The following is a 21,358-nucleotide window of genomic DNA, read 5'->3' as shown; positions in this document are numbered from 1 at the left end:
ATTTGAATAATAATGTTGATGTATCTTGCATAACTGACATGAATATGTCCGCACAATCAAATATGTGTGGTCGAAAAGAAAAAAAGGAAACACGAAACAAATGGACATAACATTTATTTTCTTGCAAACTTGATCCTTAATTCAATAATATTAGTACACAATAGTGGTGAATTTTTGGACTTTATTTTTTAATATTTTTCTCGAACTTACATTACTGTAACTCGTCTTCTTCACTTAACTTTTTTGTGATTTTCTGATCTTTGTTACAGTCCTTCAACAAAAGTAAATAATTAAAATCATATAGTCGGCTATAAAATGCTTTGATATGAAAAATATAAAACAATTCAGACCATTAAAGCAACGGTTTCAATAATAACAATACATTTTTTAATTACAAATATGACAGACATGCACACACAACACTGAATGATTTACAAGCTCTAGACTTGGGACAAGCAAATACAGAATATGACGGGGTTATAATGTTTAGTCAATCATATTAATAATCACACATAGTTCCGTAATGAATTAATTATGCACACGTTAAAGTGATAAAAGGTTATAAAGTAATTGAAAAATCGTCACGAAAGCAGCAACACAGGTGAAAAAATTATGAAATTTATATACTTTTTTCTTATTGTTAATATCATGACAGAATACATGGTACTACATTTGAAAACTGTATTATGTTAATTTATCATATGTTTCGTAGTAAATACAGTAGTTTTGCATATGTGATAAATAGCCTGCTGTTTAATCCATATCGCGCAACTTTGATGCGCACCCTTTATCGCATACCCTTTATCACACCCCTCCCCTTTATCGCATACCCTTTATCACACCCCTACCCTTTATCGCATACCCTTTATCACACCCCTACTTTTTTTCTTTCTTTTTTACATAAAGTCAGTTTTGTTTTTTTTTTTTGCTTAAGAAAAATTTTCCTCAAAATAGGTAATTTTTTTGAATTACGTCATTGTTTGGTATGTGACGTCACGAACGTCGAGTTTTCATATTGTATGTGACGTCATGAACGTCAAGTTTTCATTTTTTTTGGCACACTAAATGCAACTATGAAAAATACAACACACAAATTAATACAATAATAAACAAAATATTTTTAAAACAACAGCACGCAAATTGTAAGGTAACCCAGGTGCTTCGGATAAGTAATTGAGCAGTTCTTTTAAGGCCTTTGAAACAAGACAAAGTAGAACTGAAGGTAACCCAGTGCTATGGATCAGAAAACAGTTCATATAATATAATACTCTTCTGTTTAAATATATGATAAAGTGTATAATACATGGCAAAATCCGTATCACATGCCGTATCACCCTCGACCAATATCATCCCTCGGGCCTAAAGGCTCTTGGGCTGATATTGATGTCTCGGGATGATACGACATATGATACTGATTTTGCCATGTATTATTCTCTATTGAATATGATGTTGTTGAATAAATGGTTTTAGAAATTTAGTTTTTGTTATGAAATATAAATATTCAAATGATATCAAACAGTTGTAATTTTGAAAAAAAATAAAAAAAATATTGAAGATACGGCATGATTCATAATGACAGACAAAATAATTCTTAACTGACAACGGAAGCGACGGTTCAAAAGAAATTTTTACATGACAGAAAGTAAAAGTATAGAATGTTTCATGTCTAAAAGTTTACATATAACATTCTATGGCAAGCCGTAGCTGTCTTATGTGGAAATCTGATATTACGTTATGTTTTTTATTGTTACGTGGTGATATTTTGTCTTTACATTATATGGATTTGACACTACGTAATGATGTTTGTTTTATTATTACGCGATGTGGTTTTTGGTTGTTTCATTAGGCAATGTGTTTGAACATTACTTGATGTGTATGTGACTTATTAATTAACGTAATGTAGTTGTTTCATTACTTGATGTGGTTTTGTTATTTCGTAATTATGATGATTTTCCTATTATAGGGCTTTAACATTACGTAATGATGATTCAAAATTTTACGATTTTACACTACATGATGTGTTTGTTTCAGTCTTTGATGTGGTCCTGAAATTATTTGATGTGGTTATCCCATTACTTGATGAGGTAAAACCACGTAACTATTTCGGAAAAAAATATACTCTATTTTTAGGCCGATTTCCATATGTCGTTGGTGTAATGCGCTTTGGATCAGTACCACTTTCCATTAACTTCAAATTTAAGTTGAAATCGTTGTTCAGAGTAATTGTTTGGTGTGAAAAAGGGGAACGACAGACAAAAAAAAAATTAAAAGTAATTCGAACATAAAACTATAAAACAACACGTTTAATAATTTATTGCGTCCGAAGCGCTTTTCTGGATTTACCTTCATCAGGAACGCTCAAAGCCAAAGGGAGATATATCCAAACCACTTGGACCCGCAGTTTTTTCGAGGTGTTATTACATGTGTTATGATATAATTTTTACATTTTCGATATTGCATGAAATTTGGGGGCTTGCGTACACGTCAATAACACTATGGTTAATTATTGTCCAAATTAATTAGTTATCAAAAGTACCAGGATTATAATTTTATACGCCAGACGCACGTTTCGTCTACATAAGACTCATCAGTGACGCTCAGATCAAAATAGTTAAAAAAGCCAAATAAATACAAAGTTGAAGAGCATCTACAAAGCAAAACAGTGAATTAGTTCAAGATAACCATTTAATCACTCATTCTGGTAACGCTTTACAAATTTGTAAACAATATTCAGATATTGTCGCGGTCCCCACCAACATATACAGTTACGATTATCACTGATAAATTGATATAATTATGTCAAGATAACGACTACATGCATCTGATAGTCAATTTACGATTATCTTTCTTTGAATTTTCGATGGCTTTTATTTTTGTAACGAGGCCATAGTTGATATTAAGAACTCACTAACACAAAGCAAAACCGAACAGATCGACCTAGCGGGTGAGCTATTCTTGAAAACATCACGTTTACACGGAGAAAAAAAAAACAGAAAATGTTATTTTCTTTTTTTTCTACCTCCGCCATATCAGTGACCAGGATCAGTTTAACAGTGATCTTTATGTTTTGGAGTTTAGTTTAGTGTGACGTCCATTTTCACTGAACTACGACACATTTTTCTTCAGGGGTCAGTTGAGGCCCACCACCGGGTGCTGGACTGTCACACTGTGTTAAAACACCTTTGGGGAACTTTATACTTTATACGACTGTTTCCTGTTTTGGTCGGGTTGTTTTTTATTTGATTCATTTCACATTTCCATTCTCAATTTAAAAACAATCAAAAAAAGTTTTACCAATTCCTAACATATTTTTTGAGATATAAAAAAAACCAAATATAATTTATAATCATATATTTAAATTTCGTTTCTATCGAAGAGTCACTTTCTCGAAATAAGAAAGGTTCTGACAAAAGGTCATCATATTGGTATAAATGAACACATTGATTTCGTAAAAAATATTCAAAATTTTATATGTCATACTGCCCTCAAATTGAAGGCAATAATTGTTTTAAAAATGAAACTTGCTGCTGCTTGAAGTTCTGTATCAAATTAAAATAACAAAAATACCCCATTCAAACAAGTTAAACGAATGGATAAAATCTGTCGTATTTCTGACTTAGTACAGGCATTAAAATAAGGTGTCTACTGACAAGCTGTACGAGGGAAAAAGCGCGGAGTCGGGTCTGTAGGCAATTTTGACTCTTTTTACTGACTTCAATTCGTTTCAATTCAATTGTCTGAAAAGAAACGTTGGCTAACTCAGAATGGAAGGAAAACTACCAATCATATTGGGAAGGAAGTTATCAGAATACACTATGTTAATGCCTTGTTTTTGTTTGTTTGTTAATTTATCTTTAAATTGAAATTTATTGTTTAAATCAGATTTTTACATAAATCATTCTAAATGCATATGACAAACATAATTGTGATAATACGAAAATATTTCGCAATACGATTTGGTATTTGTAAGTAGAACAACATGATTTATCGTATCCTTGACAAATAGTTTTCTTAAAATACTTTGAACACAATAAATTTTATTTTTAAAATCAGACGTACTTTTGAATTACATTAGCAATGACATTAAATCGTCATAACCATGTCTTGACAACAAATACATTACATTAATGAGATGACAGTCAGAAAAAACAAATACATAAATTATAATAGTTTTCATGTTTGGTTGGCTAATTTGTATTTCTTAATCATGATAAATGTTGTAATGGAAGAGAGAATTTATTTCATCGTGTTGATAATTTTCTCGCGATTCCGTGTGATAACAGGAGGCAGAGGTGCATATACACACAGTAAGTTACAAAAATAATTTAGACAATATTATTTCTAACCGATATATTAATATATATTTTTTAATATCATATTCTCAGTAACCTGGAAAGTGAGAATCTTCTTCTACTGTCTCTCTATTTTTGTTTCTTCCGTTTTAACAAATTTTAAACAATTATACGAAATAATGGATAGATATTTGATCTATGTATGTCATGGTAATAAAATCACGAATACATTAATGGACATTATTTCAACCTCTGCTACACACATTTTGTCAAAGAATTGTACATGATGTTTTGTTCACTTTTCTTTTATATCCGACTTTTTCATGATTAGGTGACTCATATTTGACAGTAATCATTTGACACCAAATACTATTTTAAAAATTCACAAATTACGCCAATGTCAAACTTGTTTTTTTAATATTAAATGCCGCCGTAATTTGTACCAGTATATCATTCACATGAAAATATGAAAATGTACTTTATAAATAAAAGTTTGATGAATTAATGCACTGTTTTACCTCAATAAGGTCGATGGCATACATAAAAATTAACAAAATATCACAGAATATAATTAATCACAAAAAAGTCAGACTTGAATTTATATGAATTATGTACATATCATTCCTCTGAGTATCATTCCGTTGTTGACTCTACTCTCCTCAGTCACCACGACTTTCAATAAAAGAGGCAACAAAATGCATAACAGAAGGATATGATATACATTATCTATCCAATTTATCCAAGTTACGCGTATCATCAATAATATTTGAATAAATGTTTCTTTTTTTAATAATTCAAGTCTTGAGTTTTCATTTTGTTTACATTAAAATACGAAATTATCTTCATCATCTATTATACTTAAGGTAGATCGGGTGTTTAAATTTTCGCGCCTTCTGCGCATAAAGTTGCGCATTGATATCGTAAGTCATGTACATTGTCGTAATTTGCCATAACAATAAAATTTGATCATTAAATTAATTTTTTTTATGTAAATACATTGAGAATGAGTTAAATAACTATTAACTGCAATTTCAAAACTTATTAAAGGCTATTGCAACAATTGTCATTGTCGAAATTGTACTTCCGTTCTAAAAATATGGAGCATGTTCTTGACGTCGGAGAAGACTGAAGAGAGAATAACTCATAATAATCGAACACGTGAACTGCTTTTCATGAATACTGTAATGCAGATCGAAATTATAGATAACGATCTTCATTTTGGTAGCTTTTGAAGCAGTTTCACCCTTGTCTTACGTTAGAAAATGTCCGGCGAAAGGTGGATGTAAACAAATCACGAAAAGGGGGAAAACTGATACATTGTAAGTAACTTCAAGTACTAATCAATTGAATATAAATGCCCAAAGAGCGATTCACGACCCCTGAAAATAATTTGTTAGCTTAAAATTAGAGGAAGTAATTTCAAAACAATATCCGTGGCGAACAACAAAACAATGCCCCCCCCCCTCTTTTTTAGGCTGAAATATACATGTAATTATGGGCAATGCATAGGCATAGCTCATGGTACTTCTATCATTCATGTAATTGATTTGAAAATGTGTGGACCTAAGAGTTCAGGTGTGTATAGGTCATCTTTATAGGGGTCATATCATTTTGGTGTCTGGGAGAAAAAGGTCATGAAAGTAGGAGATTGATATAATATTAGTCCGAGATTACTCTGAGATGTGGGATGGCACCCCCCTTTTCTGGCAAAACAGCTGTTGGACGTCAGAGTAATCTCAAGACTAATATTATATATGCAAATACAATTTTCTTGTTGTAAACCTAGAATATTTGAATGCGAATGCTGGTGATTTTGTTATTAAGCATGCACACTTAAAATTTAGAACATTTCCCGTCTAGACTTTAACTTATTTTTAAAAAATGAATCATTTCACAAAACTAACTTTCTTACTGATGCATGATGGTGTGGATGGAGTGTCCTTCATTGCTTTCTTATCTAATTCTTTATACCATTTATCTCTATTAACAATTAAACTTTTTATTCTTCATTTTTCTTTATTTCTTATAATTTAAAACCCCATTATTCTTCATTGTTATGTCTATTTTCTTTATTTACAAATGTATTGTGCATATAACATGCATTTATTATTATTCTCTATTCTTTAAAACTTTTCCTGATCCTCCTATAATGTATTTCATCCTACAGAACCTTCATGAGAGAAAAACAAAACTTTTACTACCTAACAGCAAAACCGGTCTTGTAATAAAAGGATTATTTTATTTTATTTTAAAAGCTTATTAGGCCTCTGTTCATCATATTGCTGTTAACTGATCAGCACAGTTATTTCGTACCGAGTGCATTTCTTTAACATGTTAAAGACAATAAATGAAAACTTTTTAAAATTGCACCTACATGTACATTATATGTACAGTGGGTGTTAAATTCTCTTGACAGCTTCAGACATACTAATTTTTAACCTTTTTCCAGCTGGTCCATTCATGACCAAAAGTTTTTTTTATAGTGTACATGTAATTTCAACCTCTTTAAATACAAAATGTACTTCCTCTTTAAGGCATAATTTTTTTAAGGTGTATGAACAAAAATGGCAAGATATGTAAAGTTCACACTAGAGTCTATATTTGTAAACAAAGGATAATAACTATGTTCCTATCTAATAGGATAGAAGAACTTAACAGAATTTAACCAACTTACATGTAGTGTGACCAGAGCTTACTAAATTAAAAGCTGTGAACCAGGTTTCAGGGCGATAAGATATATATATCATAGACAAAATTACTACTTTTATATTCAACTTTGGAAAGTGAAGAATTTTAACTATCAACATTTTTTGGGGCTTTCAACATTTCAACATTTAAATATTAAATATATTTTAAATGGCCTAATATTAAAGGTGTCATGTTTTTAAAGCAATAAAATAGTTATTTGATGTACCAGACATGTCAGTTGTGAACTTGTGGGGGTGGGGGGTGTGCTTGTTTGAAAATTTAATACTTTCGTGAAGTGCTTTTGTTATATTTCTTATTTTGCAAATGAATTTGCAAAATAAGAAATATAACACTTTTGTTAAATACATAATCCTCCCACATGTACAAAATGTACTTTAAATAAAAAAGAAATTACAAATAGCATAGTATATAACATGCAATAGTTAAATAGTTTTAAAAAGTCTTATGCCAAAAAACACTTGAAATAATTCAGGGTCAATTTAGGCCCTAGCACATACATTGAATTTACATTTTAAAAATGCATACTGCATCTGTAATTTGCTTTTTTTGTTTTGCTCATTTCTATTGCATGTTATTTTAGTCTCAATAGGCATGTATTTGAACCACTAACTATCCTACAGTCATTGACAGTAGAAAAGAAAGATAAAATATGAAGTACAGCAGTTACAAAAGATATTGTAAAATGCAAATTTACTGAAATCTTTAATTTTTTGACGGACTTTTATGTACATACAAATCTCGTCAAATTTTTCTTGCTTCATAAAGATTGTTAGACAAGGATCCTGACTATTTTTTCAAATCATTTTGCACATTTTTCTGTGATGATCTACTTTTTGCTAGATTAAGAATTCGAATAATACAAATTGATAAAAGCGTTCCCATATGTTGTACCATTACACCACTGTCTCAGGTTATGGGGAACGGTTGGCACCTTCAAATATTAACCCCACCACATTCTGTATGTTCCTGTCCCAAGTCATGAACCTGTGATTCAGTGGTTGTCTTTTGTTGCTGTGTCACATTAACAATCAATTATACCACATCTTCCTTTTATATTGAAACACAAAAATTGACATTTAAAATTCTGTCAGATAGAAAGTCAGAATGTGACTTATGGATAAAAACTTAGCAGAATCTCAGCTCACACTTATCATATGTCATCACAATAATGGTTAAGTTTAAGCACAATAATAAAATGTTCGTCATGATTGTATTCACTTTGCAGCAGAATAAATAAAAAATTGACAAAGATAGACATTTAACTGTACCTGTTTTACTACAGTATACATGTAGCTCACTTTTCATGGATAGAATTAATAAAGTCAACAAGGTATATTAATTAAAATCAGGCCATGCTAAAAAATAAATTCAAACTGACAAATAGTCAGGATAGTTCTTGTATCAGCTGTCTTGTACAATTTTTTTACCTTAATTAGTAAAATGTTATTTGGTACGACAATTTCTTCTTTAGACAATGAATGTACTTATAACTTGAAAAAAGATAGCCAATTTGAGCAGGTACATGTAGCATTAAACAGAGAAATTATGTGGCAAACCAGTTAAAAAGGGCATTTGGATGGAGAGTTGTCTCATTGGCAGTCATACCACATCTCCTTATATCTATTATACAGGATTCATAAGAATTTAAAAAATATATACAAACATACATGATGGGAAGTGAAAGTTAGTGCTTCCTGGGGTTAGAATTCCTTTTTTTTTGACAACCAGTGCTTTTGAATGGGCACATATGGTTGAAACACCCCTTTAAAAATGGCTGGATCAGCCCTGCGGAAAAAATTTAACAATATCATCTGTAACATTTGATCTGCCTGATGATATTTCATCCGGATAGAATTTTGCTTATCATAACCATCTATCCATGCAAGACAAGCCATGTTTGTTAAAGTGTAAAAAAGAGAATGAAAGGTATTGAGACTACCTTAAGATTATGGTAATCAATGGTGGAATCACTAAAATTAGAAACTAAAAAAAAAAGAAGTGAAGTTGCATATATATATATATATGAGATATGTGAAGTATAACAAATGACAATTGTAGAAATGGTTTTGTCCATGCTTTAATAAGGACCTTAGTTTTCTTGTTTGAATTGTTTTACATTTTAATTTCGAGGCCTTTAATAGCTGACAATGCAGTATGGGCTTTGCTCATTGTTAAAGGCCTTACAGTGACCTATAGTTGTTAATTTCTGTGTCATTTTGGTCTCTTGTGGAGAGTTGTCTAATTGGCAATCATACCACATCTTCTTTTTTATATGCCCGTTTACGGGACATATTATGGTATACTGTTGTTTGTCCGTCAGTCGTCCACTTGTCATACAATAACTCAAAAACGCTTCATCAGTTTGTATGCAACTTTGGTGAATCGAATTAATATATATCTATTGATGTGAGCTCCCTTTTGATTTTTATAAATTTTAGATTTAAGGTTCCAAGTTATGGGGTTTTATTCATTAAATAATTGTGATTTTCCAGTTTTCAGAAAAGTCACAATAACTCAAAAGTGCTGACTGAAGGATACATATCCAAACTTATCCAGTGTACTGAAGTCTGTTGCTGTTACTCAAGAAATAAACTTGTCACAGAAGGTTATCATTTTTTCTATTTCGAAACTTAAGTCCCCCTTTTTGATGTTGTTGAAGGAGTAATAAAGAATGTTCAGAATTCATCTACTAATTGTATAAGAAACTGGATAAGTGCACTGTAAAACCTGGAATTACCCACAAATTGCATTACACAATCTGGAATAAGATGGTTGTCTTCGGTTTTGACAATGCGTCCACTTTTCCCCGTAAAAGGACAATTACCAAAAAATTATTTTATAAAAATACTATACAAGTTCTAGCTTCACATGTACAAAATATCAATTATTGACCTTGGGTTTAGAGGTCAAGTCACACTGCAGTCCTTATAGCACATGACCTGCCCTCTTTTGATTTTACATGTACTTAACAAACTTCATATTCATCTGTATAATAATGAAAACAAAATTTTTAACATCCAATCAATCATGCATACTTGAAATGTCAATTATTTAACATTGAAGCCAAAGGTCAAGGCTAAATAGCTAGCTTTCCTGATGGTATACAACAAGCTGTCCCATGGTTTTACAAAAACATACAATACATCATCGATTTATCTCAAAAGACAAAAAAATATTACGGCTCGGACAATTAACTACAAGTTCATAATATAACACATAGATATGTTTCAATAATTTGACCTTGAGGTCAAAGGTCATGTAAAAAATGCGGGCTTGGTGGTACACAACTCACCCTCTTAATATTAAACACTAACATACCAAATACCATTGATGTATCTAAAGAAACAAATCAAATCTGAATAAGAAAAAAATAAAATTTTCAAATTTATTCAATTCATGAATTTAAAGTTAACTCCCTTTTTTATCTATTTTCTTGTCAAAATTAGCTTGTATCTTTCTTATATGGACGGTGACCTACCATTTTTTTTATCTTAACTTTTAAATTAATGTTTGGACAATTCAAAAACACAAAATAAAAAAATTCTATGGATTAGAAATGCAACTTTTGATTCAAATAATGTATCAAATAACGTTTTTTCCTTCATAGTCTATACGAAATCTGTGTCAAAATGTCCATTTTGCCTTAAATTTTCAAATCAAAATTTTGAGCTTGGAACACTGGTGACCCCACTTTTTTATTTGATAATTTCAAAGTATATATCACTAATAAGTTTTCCTCAAAAAATATAAAAAATCTATGGATAAAAAATTAGACCCCCCATCTACCTTAAAGAACAGTGTTGACAACGTTTTTCTCTTTTTATGTTTCTGCACCTCCCCCTTTTACATTCCTGAATATGACTTAATTTAGTAAAGCTTTTTCTGGTTTCAAAGGTTATTTCCTTATTGAATAGTTCAACAAACAACGTTTTATAGTTTTCTTGTAAAATCTACTTCATGTGTTTATTTATTTCATATTCTCCTTTCAAAAAGCTTAAATCACTCACTCATAATTCTATATTATTTTCATGAATGATACTTTTGACAAAATACAAATAAGGGAATCAAAGATAAGCTGTTTTCTGTAATTGGACAGTACAAACTGTTGCATTTTCCTAAGCATTCATGAAACATTTTCCGCTGGACGTAAACATCAACCAAGCACATTGTGGTAGAGGATCTCAAATTCTGTAAATAGTCATCATCAAAACTTGCTCATTGTTGAAGGTCATGTGAAGATCTATATATAAAAATAAGAAGTTGTGTTTGACTCCAAATTAGACAACTCTGATCTAGACACTACTGTAGAGGTTTACAGTTGTATTATTGTTTTCTATATTGTTTTTAGACCCTGGCGGACACATATGACAAATATGCATAGCGATCGTATTGCTAAGTTATCATGACATGACAGCCAACTTAATAGCATTATACATGTTCTTTAAATGAAAATATAAATATGCAATTACTTTCAGTTGTATAATAATTTGCCCGTATATGGGCCAATAGTATGTGTTTTCTTCTTTTTGTACGAATAAACAGTGTCACCTTAAAATATTTTGATCTTTTTAGTATAACAAAAATTAGAAGCGTTACTGTATATTAAATGCCAGATTCAAAATAAGTATAAAGATACAAGAGATTGTTCATGACTTTGTCCGCCTTTAGGAAAACACCATGAAGGTTGCATTCTTCAGGGTGAATAGTCAATACCACTGCTGGTGGGTATCACCAGCCCAGTAGATGTTGACATGAATATCAATTCTATGGACATTTTAATAAAGACAAGGTACGATAAGCCTCGTTTTTGCCCCCCCCCCCCCCCCAATTTTCTCATTTTTCAAATTCTGTTTTTGAAAGCTACTTATCACGTTAAAATAGTCCCTTAGGTTTCAAGTTTGTTTGACTGAACTTCAAAACAATTAATTTAAAAAAATGAGTGTGGTTAGCGGGGTTAAACATTGTTAAAAGATGGACGAAAGATACCAAAGGGACAGTCAAACTCATAAATCTAAAACAAACTGACAATCATGATAGGAAATGCAAGCGCGGGAATATCGTATCAATTGGGAGATATATACCCCGTATGCAGGTGTTCTCCTCTTTGAGGAGTCTTATGTTAAAGGGCACCAAATTATAATAATTACAATATTTGAATAATAACAGAAAATTTTCCCCTCACCTCACACAGATGCTAAATTAGTGGTTTTGAAGTTCATCCGAGCAAACTTCAAGCATTTAGGAATATTTTAACTTAAAAGAAGCCTAAAAACAGAAATTAAAAATTGAGAAAATGGGGGGTGGGGGGAACAGGCCTTATCGTACCTTGTCCTTTCCTGTCGACAACAATTTTTTTTTTGGAATAACTAAGAATGATCTTATCCCAGGAATAGATTACCTTAGCCATATTTTGAATTTCGGGTCCTCAATGCTCTTCAACTTTGTACTTGTTTGGCTTTATAACTATTTTGATCTGAGCTCTTTGATGAGTCTTATGTAGACAAAACGCGCGACTAGCGTATCAAATTACAATCCTGGTACCTTTGATAACTATTTACTTTTAACCTTTATATCTGGGCGTCACTGGTAAGTCTTGTTTGGACGAGGCTCGTTTTTGACGTAATGAATTATAAACCTGATGCCTTTTGTTATCTTTTATTCATGTGTTTCTTTGCCTAATACGTTCTTCTATTTATTTGTATTGTAGTCTTGTATTATTATGTTGTCATTTTAATGTTATATTCAACAATGCCATCAAAGTGCGAGGTTTGGCATGCCACAAAACCAGGTCCAACCCACCATTTTTTCCTTTAAAAATGTCCTGTACCAAGTCAGGAAAATGGTCATTGTTATATCATAGTTCGTTTCTGTGTGTGTAACATTTTTACGTTGTGTTTCCGTTGTGTCGTTTGTTTTCTCCTAAATTTGAGTGTGAATTCACATTACTATAAGACGTGTCACAGAACTTTTCTATCCCAATTCATGTATTTGGTTTTGATGTTATATTGGTAATTCTCCTCGGATTTTGTCTAATGCTTAATCCGTTGCTGTATGTGTTACATTTTAATGTTGTGTCGTTGATCTCCTCTAATATTTAATGCGTTTCCCTCAGTTTTAGTTTGTTACCCCGATTTTGTTTTTTGACAATAGATTTATGAGTTTTGAACAGCAGTATACTACTGTTGCCTTTTTTCTTACAGCACTAGGTCGATGCCGCTGCTGGTGGAGGTTCATCCCCGAGGGTATTACCAGCTCAGTAGTCAGCATTTTGATGTTGACATGAATATCAATTGAATGGTCATTTAAAAAAATTTCCTGTTGACAAAATTTAATTTTTTTTGAAAAACTAAGAATTTTCTTATCCCAGGAATAGATTACCTTAGCCGTATTTTGTACTACCTTTTGGAATTTCGGGTTCTCAATGCTCTTTAACTTTGTACTTGTTTGGCTTTATAAATATTTTCATCTGAGCGTCACTGAAGAGTCTTTTGTAGGCGAAACGCGCGTCTGGCGTATTAAATTGTATTCCTGGTACCTTTGATAACTATTATCTAACCTGTTTCCTTGAGTTTTCAGTCAAATGCTTTAAAAAAATGATTATTTCACCCTTCCTATGCATTCAATATTCAAATTTCAAGCATTTCCTTTAGGATTACATAACATATTTGAAAATCATCGCCAAAAGAACGTTTAAGGTCACGGTATTTTTATATCAAAAACGAGAAAAGACTAGGCTTGAATATCCGCAATTTGATAAAATTTATATCTATTTGTCAAACCACAACTAAGGGAGGTGATTTAGTTAAACGACCTAGATCACTTGGTGCAAATCAAATAATAAAGTACCTATGAATTTGCCATCTGTGTTTCTTCTTTAGCAATCACGTCATATCTCCTTTTTTTAAATAGGAAAGTCGTTTACATTTAATCATTTAATTTTTATAGATTGTCGTTTGTCATCTCACCGATATTGATTTTCTCGCCAAAAAGATTCACATTGTGGCTGGTGGCTGATATTTTACGATATCAATGTGAAGAAAACCAGATAATCTATACATATCAATCTACTGTGCTAAGAAAGGAAATCATCAGTTAGTAAGATCGAAGGAACATCTCGTAAAATAGTGATACAAAGGAACTATCAAACAAATTTGTTACGTTTACGCAAATATATGCCAAATGAGTACATGTTTTTTTAAGTTATAAATTATCACTGTAAAGTTAGTTCAAATACACTCTCCTTCTGGTATAGAGTAACATTATTTCTCTTTTGTATAAAATCATTGTTCACGGAATACGGTATTTAATTTCAATAATCTCATATCTATATTGTTTTGTAGTGAAGTACTGCGACTCCAAGCTTTATAATCCTCGTTATCAGACTTGCTGTGACGGCGCGATAACTGTCCCTGGAGGAGGATGGCCCTGTTGCAAAACAAAGGTTTATAACCCAGAAAATGCGGTCTGCTGTGGAGGTAAAATTCGTTATAAGAAAGGTGCGTCCTGCTGCAAGGACGAGGCATATAATCCGGAATATGAAACATGTTGCGATGAAAAGATATATCCAGTAAAGGACGGTAATTGCTGTGGTGAGAAAATTTATGACCCAAGGACAGAGAAATGTTGCGACGGATCAATTAATGATAAAGTAGAATCATTTTACCAGTGTTGCTCAGACAAGGCATACAATCCTTTGCATAAAACATGTTGTTCTGGTAAACTTTATTCAGAAAGGGGTCTAGAGTGTTGTGGACACAAAATTTACAATCCTTTGTATGAATCATGTTGTTCCGGTAATCTGTATTCACAAAGAGGAATACACTGTTGTGGAGACACTACTTACAGTCCTTCGTATGGAACCTGTTGTTCCGGTAAGCTGTATCCACACAGTGGACTACAGTGTTGTGGAGAATCGAGTTACAGTCCTTTGCACCAAACATGTTGTTCCGGTAAACTGTACTCAATAGCAGGGCTAGAGTGTAAAAGTTGTGGTGGCGAGAGTTATAGCCCTTTACATGAAACATGTTGTTCCGGTAAACTGTATTCAGAAAGAGGAATAGAGTGTTGTGGAGACAGGGTTTACAGTATTTTGCATCAAACATGTTGCAACGGAATTGTTTCGGAACCTAGTGGTTTATCATGTTGTGGTACACAGTCATATGACTCTTCTACACAGTCGTGCTGCAATGGCAAGCTCTCATACTCTTTATGTTCCACAGGCATGCAGCCAAGGAGACATTATAGGGAAATGCTTAGTAGATTTTCTCCATTGTTGATTTTTTGACTTAGGAATAGTTTTATTTTACAATATACAGTTGTAGTCAACTTATGATTAGTCTTATTTTACAATATACAGTTGCAGTTATTTGCTTGATAACATGTTAATAAAATTGAGAATGGAAATGGGGAATGTGTCAAAGAGACAACAACCCGACCAAATAAAAAACAACAGCAGAGGGTCACCAACAGGTCTTCAATGTAGCGAAAAATTCCCGCACTCGGAGGCGTCCTTCAGCTTGCCCCTAAACAAATATATACTAGTCCAGTGATAATGAACGTCATACTAATTTCCAAATTGCACACAAGAAACTAGAATTAAAATAATACAAGACTAACAATGTATATTTTAGTAAAACAGTAGTTATTTTCAAATATTTATTAGAATTAACATGTATTTCACATACACATTGATAGATCATTTAACTACCATGAAAACGATAAAAATAAAACAATTTATTTTCATAACGATTGTATAAAGTTTTAAAGTTATTATAAATTGGTGAATCAAATTATGAATTATGAATACCCTATGACGGATAAACCGTATTTAAGTAATCTTATGGATTGACTTTGGATCGAGTTTCTTGTTCTACCAAAGTTATGAAAAGAATAAAAACCGTCTCCGTGCATTGATCGATTCTGTTCCGGAAATATTTTCCTTAAGTATACAGTGGTATGCGGGAAGGAGCTTGACATAGTAGATACTGACATTGTGCAAGTCAACATGGGTTTTGTTTAAGTGTGACTGAGATTTGTCACTGAAAGCCTTTACATCAACATGCCAGATTGTTTTTACTACTTCTAGAAATTATCAGAAAACCGTCATTGCTTTTTTGCTGTGTATTTTTAGAAATCGGAAAATTGATGTATAATAAATTGAATTTTAGTCTACATGAGAAAAACGAGATGTCAAAGCTGATTTCGGTTCTATACATCATGATGAAATTTCGAAAATATATTTCGACAGCTCGTGAAATAAAACAAAAAGAGGGCGAAGAAAGCAAGTAGTCATTTTAAACTGAACAGTCAAATAAAGATAATCTGTCAAAGTCATGACAAAAAAAAGAAGAAAAGAAATGACCAAGTTCTCAAAACGCTATTCAAAAATTAAGACTGAGAAACTTGAACCCAATCAACTATTAATTTTTGACTAATATAAAATTCATAAGTATAAATTACTAAAACATAAGTAAAATGACAAAAATATCGAACTATCGAAAAATTCAGAAAGCCCTTATCAGATAAAAAAATATGTCTTTAGTGTATTAAACATTATAGTTATTACGCAGATGTCAATGTATGGTAAGAAGTAAAAAGAAATAAAATGTTTATTTTCAATACGACTTGTGTGTTGTTAAATTATAAAATTATATCTTCTTCCTCAACTCAAAACTCATATTTATCCTATTTATTATTTTATTTATTTAATTGCTTAATCTAACGTTTACACTCAGTTACAGCAGATTTCAGTCAGTATGTAGCTAATGGTAATATCTTTGGTTAGCTTGCTTGTTAGCTGAACCGTGAAGTCATTGTTAGGTAAGTAAACTTCCCTCCTTTAATAGTAAACTAGCCCAACAGATAAAAAATCTATCTCTCTGTAGGACTAAGCTACTTTAAAAGGAGGGTAGTATACCTTACCTAACAATGACTTCACGGTTGAGCTAACAAGCAAGCTAACCAAAGATATTACCATTAGATACATACTGACTGAAATCTGCTGTATGCCACTTCAAAGCATAGTCACACGGGGAGGTATGGGTATACCATTTCAAATGTGATTGGACGAAACAGTTCGGACACCAACGAGATAACTAACCATTTGATACATTTTAAATCTCAAAATTGTGTACTACTTTATGTATTTTTCACATAAATAATCCAAATTGTTGTTGACAATAATAAAATTTTTAAGGTAATACATCATCTTAATGACAAATACATTATAGTGCGTATGAAGCTATGACGCCCTTAACACCAGCCATAAGTTCATGTTTTTAATAGTCGCATAAAACGAGTTCCTTGAAATTATAATATTAAGGAAATTATAAATTGATGAATGAAAGTTAATGTCACATGATACTACAAATTAAACGAAAGAGTTGTTTTACATACTTGTAGGTCTTAATTTATTTTAAACACCTGTATATAGACAAAGAAAGTCCTTTATTTTATTCAAATGTTCAACACATGTACTGCTATTTGGTTATTGTCTTCCTGAACCCTTTTTTGCCGTTTGCAGTGACCCTGACTATGACATCTCTCGTTGGAAATTTGTAAACCGTACAACCAAAGTGCGAATGAAAATCTATCATAAAATATATCTAAAAGTTAACAAACGTAGAAAGAAGATATTATCACAAAATCAATTAACAACTGTGATAGCAAAGTTTATTTAATCAATTAGAATACACGAAATTTACAAAGAAAAGAAAAATAAACATCGCTCTAATATCTTCCCTATTTCTCACGTGCTTTTACTTTTGTCTTCTTTATTCGTTTCCGTCACAAGCTAGTGGTTATCATTGGTTGCTGTTTGCCATGTTTGTGTATCGTTCTGTTATAAGGCATACATGAGGCCGATGATCTGCTCTTTTAAATCGATTTCTGTTTTGTCAAACTGTGATCTTTTATAGCTTATTATATGGTATGGAGTTTGCCTATTGTTGAGGGTCATACGGGGAATATATTTGGTTTCAGATTTTCCGTTAAGCCAACAAATTGCAGCTTGCAAGTTCGTAAGTTAGGGCATTAATGCTATACACAGTTTTAATGTTAGATGTTGCATAAATGTTGGATATATAAAAATGAAGATGTAGTATAATTGCCAATGAAACAACTCTCCACAAGAGCCCAAAATGACACAGAAATTAACAATTATAGGTCACCGTATGGCCTTCAACAATGACCAAAGCCCATTAACACATCAACATCAATTTTATCATGAATAGTATCTTCTAGTTTTTATCACTTTTGTTACGACAAATCCATCTTCAAATATGAACATATTTGGGACGAAGATGGGACATGCAAGACTATTTGCAATCTGTAAATATGAAACATTGTTTAGATTTCACATACGCTATTGCTTTAATTGAGATATAATTTGATTATGGGTCTAAGAAAACGTTATAATTATGGAACAGCTTAACATTTTACAGTATTTTCTTATCTGTTTGACATGAACGTATACAGTATTGCATACAAATTAGGGCATGCAAGATTTATAAGTCCTTACGATTTGATAGATAACGCAGCAATAAATTTTGATAACATTTGTCAACACTACTGCAAGTTATATCAGATCAATCATAATTATGGAAATTAGGAGTTTAGTTTTGTTTGTAAGTATTCAAGTAATGTAACTAGTCATATACAATATTAACAAAAAGTTACAGAATTATTTTTAAACCTGTGTCATCTTGAAATGTTCCTATTTTTTTTTATGCCGTTTAGCTATCAAAAATAAATTGAAAGTATACTTTTCACAAACATATCAAAATATTTCTCATTTTTTCAAATACAATGTCGTTTGTTTCACTCCATCAACGTTGCTGAGCAAAACATTAAAACAAACCACTCAAATAATGTAAAATAATATGAATTCCTTGGATTTCGTTCTGATATTCTGAAAAATATTTGATATTCGAAAACATATGATTTCTTCTGTTTTAAGTTGACTATAATCATGATGATGTAAGTTTTTAACGACCTTGACTGGCTATACTGTACAGCCCTCGCACGGACATTAGTCATCATTTATTTGATATAGCTTTTGATTCTTGAGATACAAGAAAGTTTGTACTCTAAGTTTTAATCCAACATTTTCTACATTTTTTAAAAGTAAATGATTATTTGTTTTCTCTTATATTTGAGTGTGAATTCACATTACTATAAGACGTGTCACGGTACTTTTCTATCCCAAATTCATGTATTTGGTTTTGATGTTATGTTTGTTATTCTCATCGGATTTTATATAATGCTAAGTCCGTTTCTGTGTATGTTACATTTTAATGTTGTGTCGTTGTTCTCCTCTAATATTTAATGCCTTTCCCTCAGTTTTAGTTTGTTACCCAAATTTTGTTTTTTGTCTATAGATTTACGTGTTTTGAACAGCGGTATACTACTGTTGCCTTTACTTATATAGGAATATGACAGTTGTTTTCTTTTCTTCTAATGTGTTTGGGGTTTTGATTTTGCCATCTGAAAAGAAGGTATACAGAATGGCATTTGCCATTAAGCTGCGTCATGAAAATGAAGGTCAATGTATGTTTGATAGGGGCATACATTGTGCAATGCTGCAAGCTTAAGCCATGTATGAGTCATGTGAGAGTATGGGACTTTCCTTTAAGTCCTTACACCGACAGAACAAGACAGTATTTATACATCTCATTAAACGGATGGTATATTTTTTAACATTTCAGTTTAGGACGGGGAATTTAAAAGAATCATCATATTTATATACATTAGTGAAACCTTAGGGTTATATTACTGAAAAGATCATTCTGAAAAATAGCTCATTATTTTCAATCGAGAAAATATTTTTAACACAATTGCCTACATTTTTAACTGATCGACATATATGCAAATATATTATAAACGAGGCACGGCAAATGACGGCACTAATTTAATTTGACTCCAGGTTATTTCAAGTACTATACGGACTAATAATTCTAAGAGTCTCCGAGACATTTGTTTGGTGTTTGAAATATGTTTAAATTTTTAACCAATGACTTCTGACTCATCAAATTGTTTAAAATAACTTATTGATTATCTTTCGAATTTCCTAGGTTTTTGTAGTACTTCAAGTTAAATTTACAGTGCAACAACACAGTAGGTATTTAATTCAGTAGTATTCTCTCTATACCGGTTGTTTTTGTATGTTCCTTATATGGCTGTTTATAACTTAAAGTCGTCGCATTCCCCTGATGAACTTGATATGCGAAGTTCAATTTTTAGTTGTGCCCGTCAAATTAAAAAAAACCAAGTGCAAACAAACAAAACTAGAAAATGAATACTTTTGGCTGATTGAAAAAGAGGCTTTTCCGCTGAGCCGTTCTATAATTATATTTAGTGTCTATCCTTAAAATTGTTTCTCCGCCATTTTTGACAAATTCCTACAAAAGTTCAAACGTTAACCTTTTTTTGAACTAGTCAAAATGAAAAAAAAAAATATTCGCCCATCTACTTTCCCTAATTTGTTACAGTATAATTAAGTACAATAATTGTTATGACGAAACTTTCGTCAATTTGATCAATAACCAGCTAGAAAGGCTGTTGTTGTCGTCAATGATGAAAGAGAAAATGAATGATCGATTATCACCTAGCTTGATATAACATGTGCACTTTTTAAAATCTATTCGTAAGGTTAAGATATTGTTGTTTATGATTATTTTTTTTTTTATTTTTTTTTTATCAAAATATATATATATAGATGTTAAAAAATACAAACCATTTTATACGACTATAAAATTATCTAAAACAATCTTGCAGCTCTGATTTCTTTTTTTTTTCTTTCGAATACCAGCTTTAATTCAATTGAGAGGTGGGAAGAATCGCTATCAAGGAAGAATTGAAATATTCCACAGTGGGAAGTGGGGAACAGTATGTGATGATAAATTTGACCAGAACGACGCAAGAGTAGTATGTCGCATGCTTGGATTAGAAGTGCTGTAAGTCATTGAATAAACATTTCTGCATTCGCTATTGTACTTATTAAGGCACGAACTTGGCGACAGGTCCGAATCGGTAGGTCACGTTCGAGAAAAAGAGAACGCAATTGTGGTTTCATCAATTGGAACATTTTCGTCGTCATCTGTGAAAAAGATATTCTGTAACGGTAAACGAACTCGTGATGGCATCCGTTAAATTATCGAAGTAATGTTTTCAATTTCAACTGTCGGAACTATTGGTATAACACAACATATACATATTAGAATAAACACAAATTGACCCATACTGTTTTTAACACGCATGTGCATGCTCTACATAGCCACACTTTAAAAAAAAGAAAAAAAGTTTTATTGTTGTTTTCCCTCAATAATAAAGAATTACTTGGATTTTCGTTGACCAGTTCA

The 21,358-nt window shown here is 31.7% G+C and overlaps 2 protein-coding genes across 2 annotated transcripts in view; both read left to right on the top strand.

The window, feature by feature from the left end:
• Nucleotides 1–4,156: 4,156 nt before the first annotated feature.
• LOC143080387 (uncharacterized) lies at nucleotides 4,157–15,390 on the top strand. Its single transcript, XM_076256214.1, has 2 exons — nucleotides 4,157–4,307; nucleotides 14,342–15,390. Exons 1-2 carry the CDS (start codon nucleotides 4,208–4,210, stop codon nucleotides 15,283–15,285), a joined length of 1,044 nt encoding a protein of 347 aa, XP_076112329.1. The 5' UTR covers nucleotides 4,157–4,207; the 3' UTR covers nucleotides 15,286–15,390.
• A 3,190-nt stretch (nucleotides 15,391–18,580) lies between these two features.
• The window catches only part of LOC143080385 (scavenger receptor cysteine-rich domain-containing protein DMBT1-like), a 90,492-nt gene continuing 87,714 nt past the window's right edge, over nucleotides 18,581–21,358 (top strand). The window contains exons 1-3 of the mRNA XM_076256212.1: nucleotides 18,581–18,625; nucleotides 20,072–20,114; nucleotides 20,809–20,953. Coding sequence (XP_076112327.1) covers nucleotides 18,599–18,625; nucleotides 20,072–20,114; nucleotides 20,809–20,953 — 215 coding nt within the window. The 5' untranslated portion in view covers nucleotides 18,581–18,598. The remainder of the gene's footprint in view (nucleotides 18,626–20,071; nucleotides 20,115–20,808; nucleotides 20,954–21,358) is intronic.

Source organism: Mytilus galloprovincialis, chromosome 6 (assembly GCF_965363235.1).
Source record: "Mytilus galloprovincialis chromosome 6, xbMytGall1.hap1.1, whole genome shotgun sequence".
Classification (NCBI taxonomy): domain Eukaryota; kingdom Metazoa; phylum Mollusca; class Bivalvia; order Mytilida; family Mytilidae; genus Mytilus; species Mytilus galloprovincialis.
The sequence above is the reverse complement of the archived record's forward strand: the minus strand, read 5'-3'. Positions and strand labels throughout refer to the sequence as shown.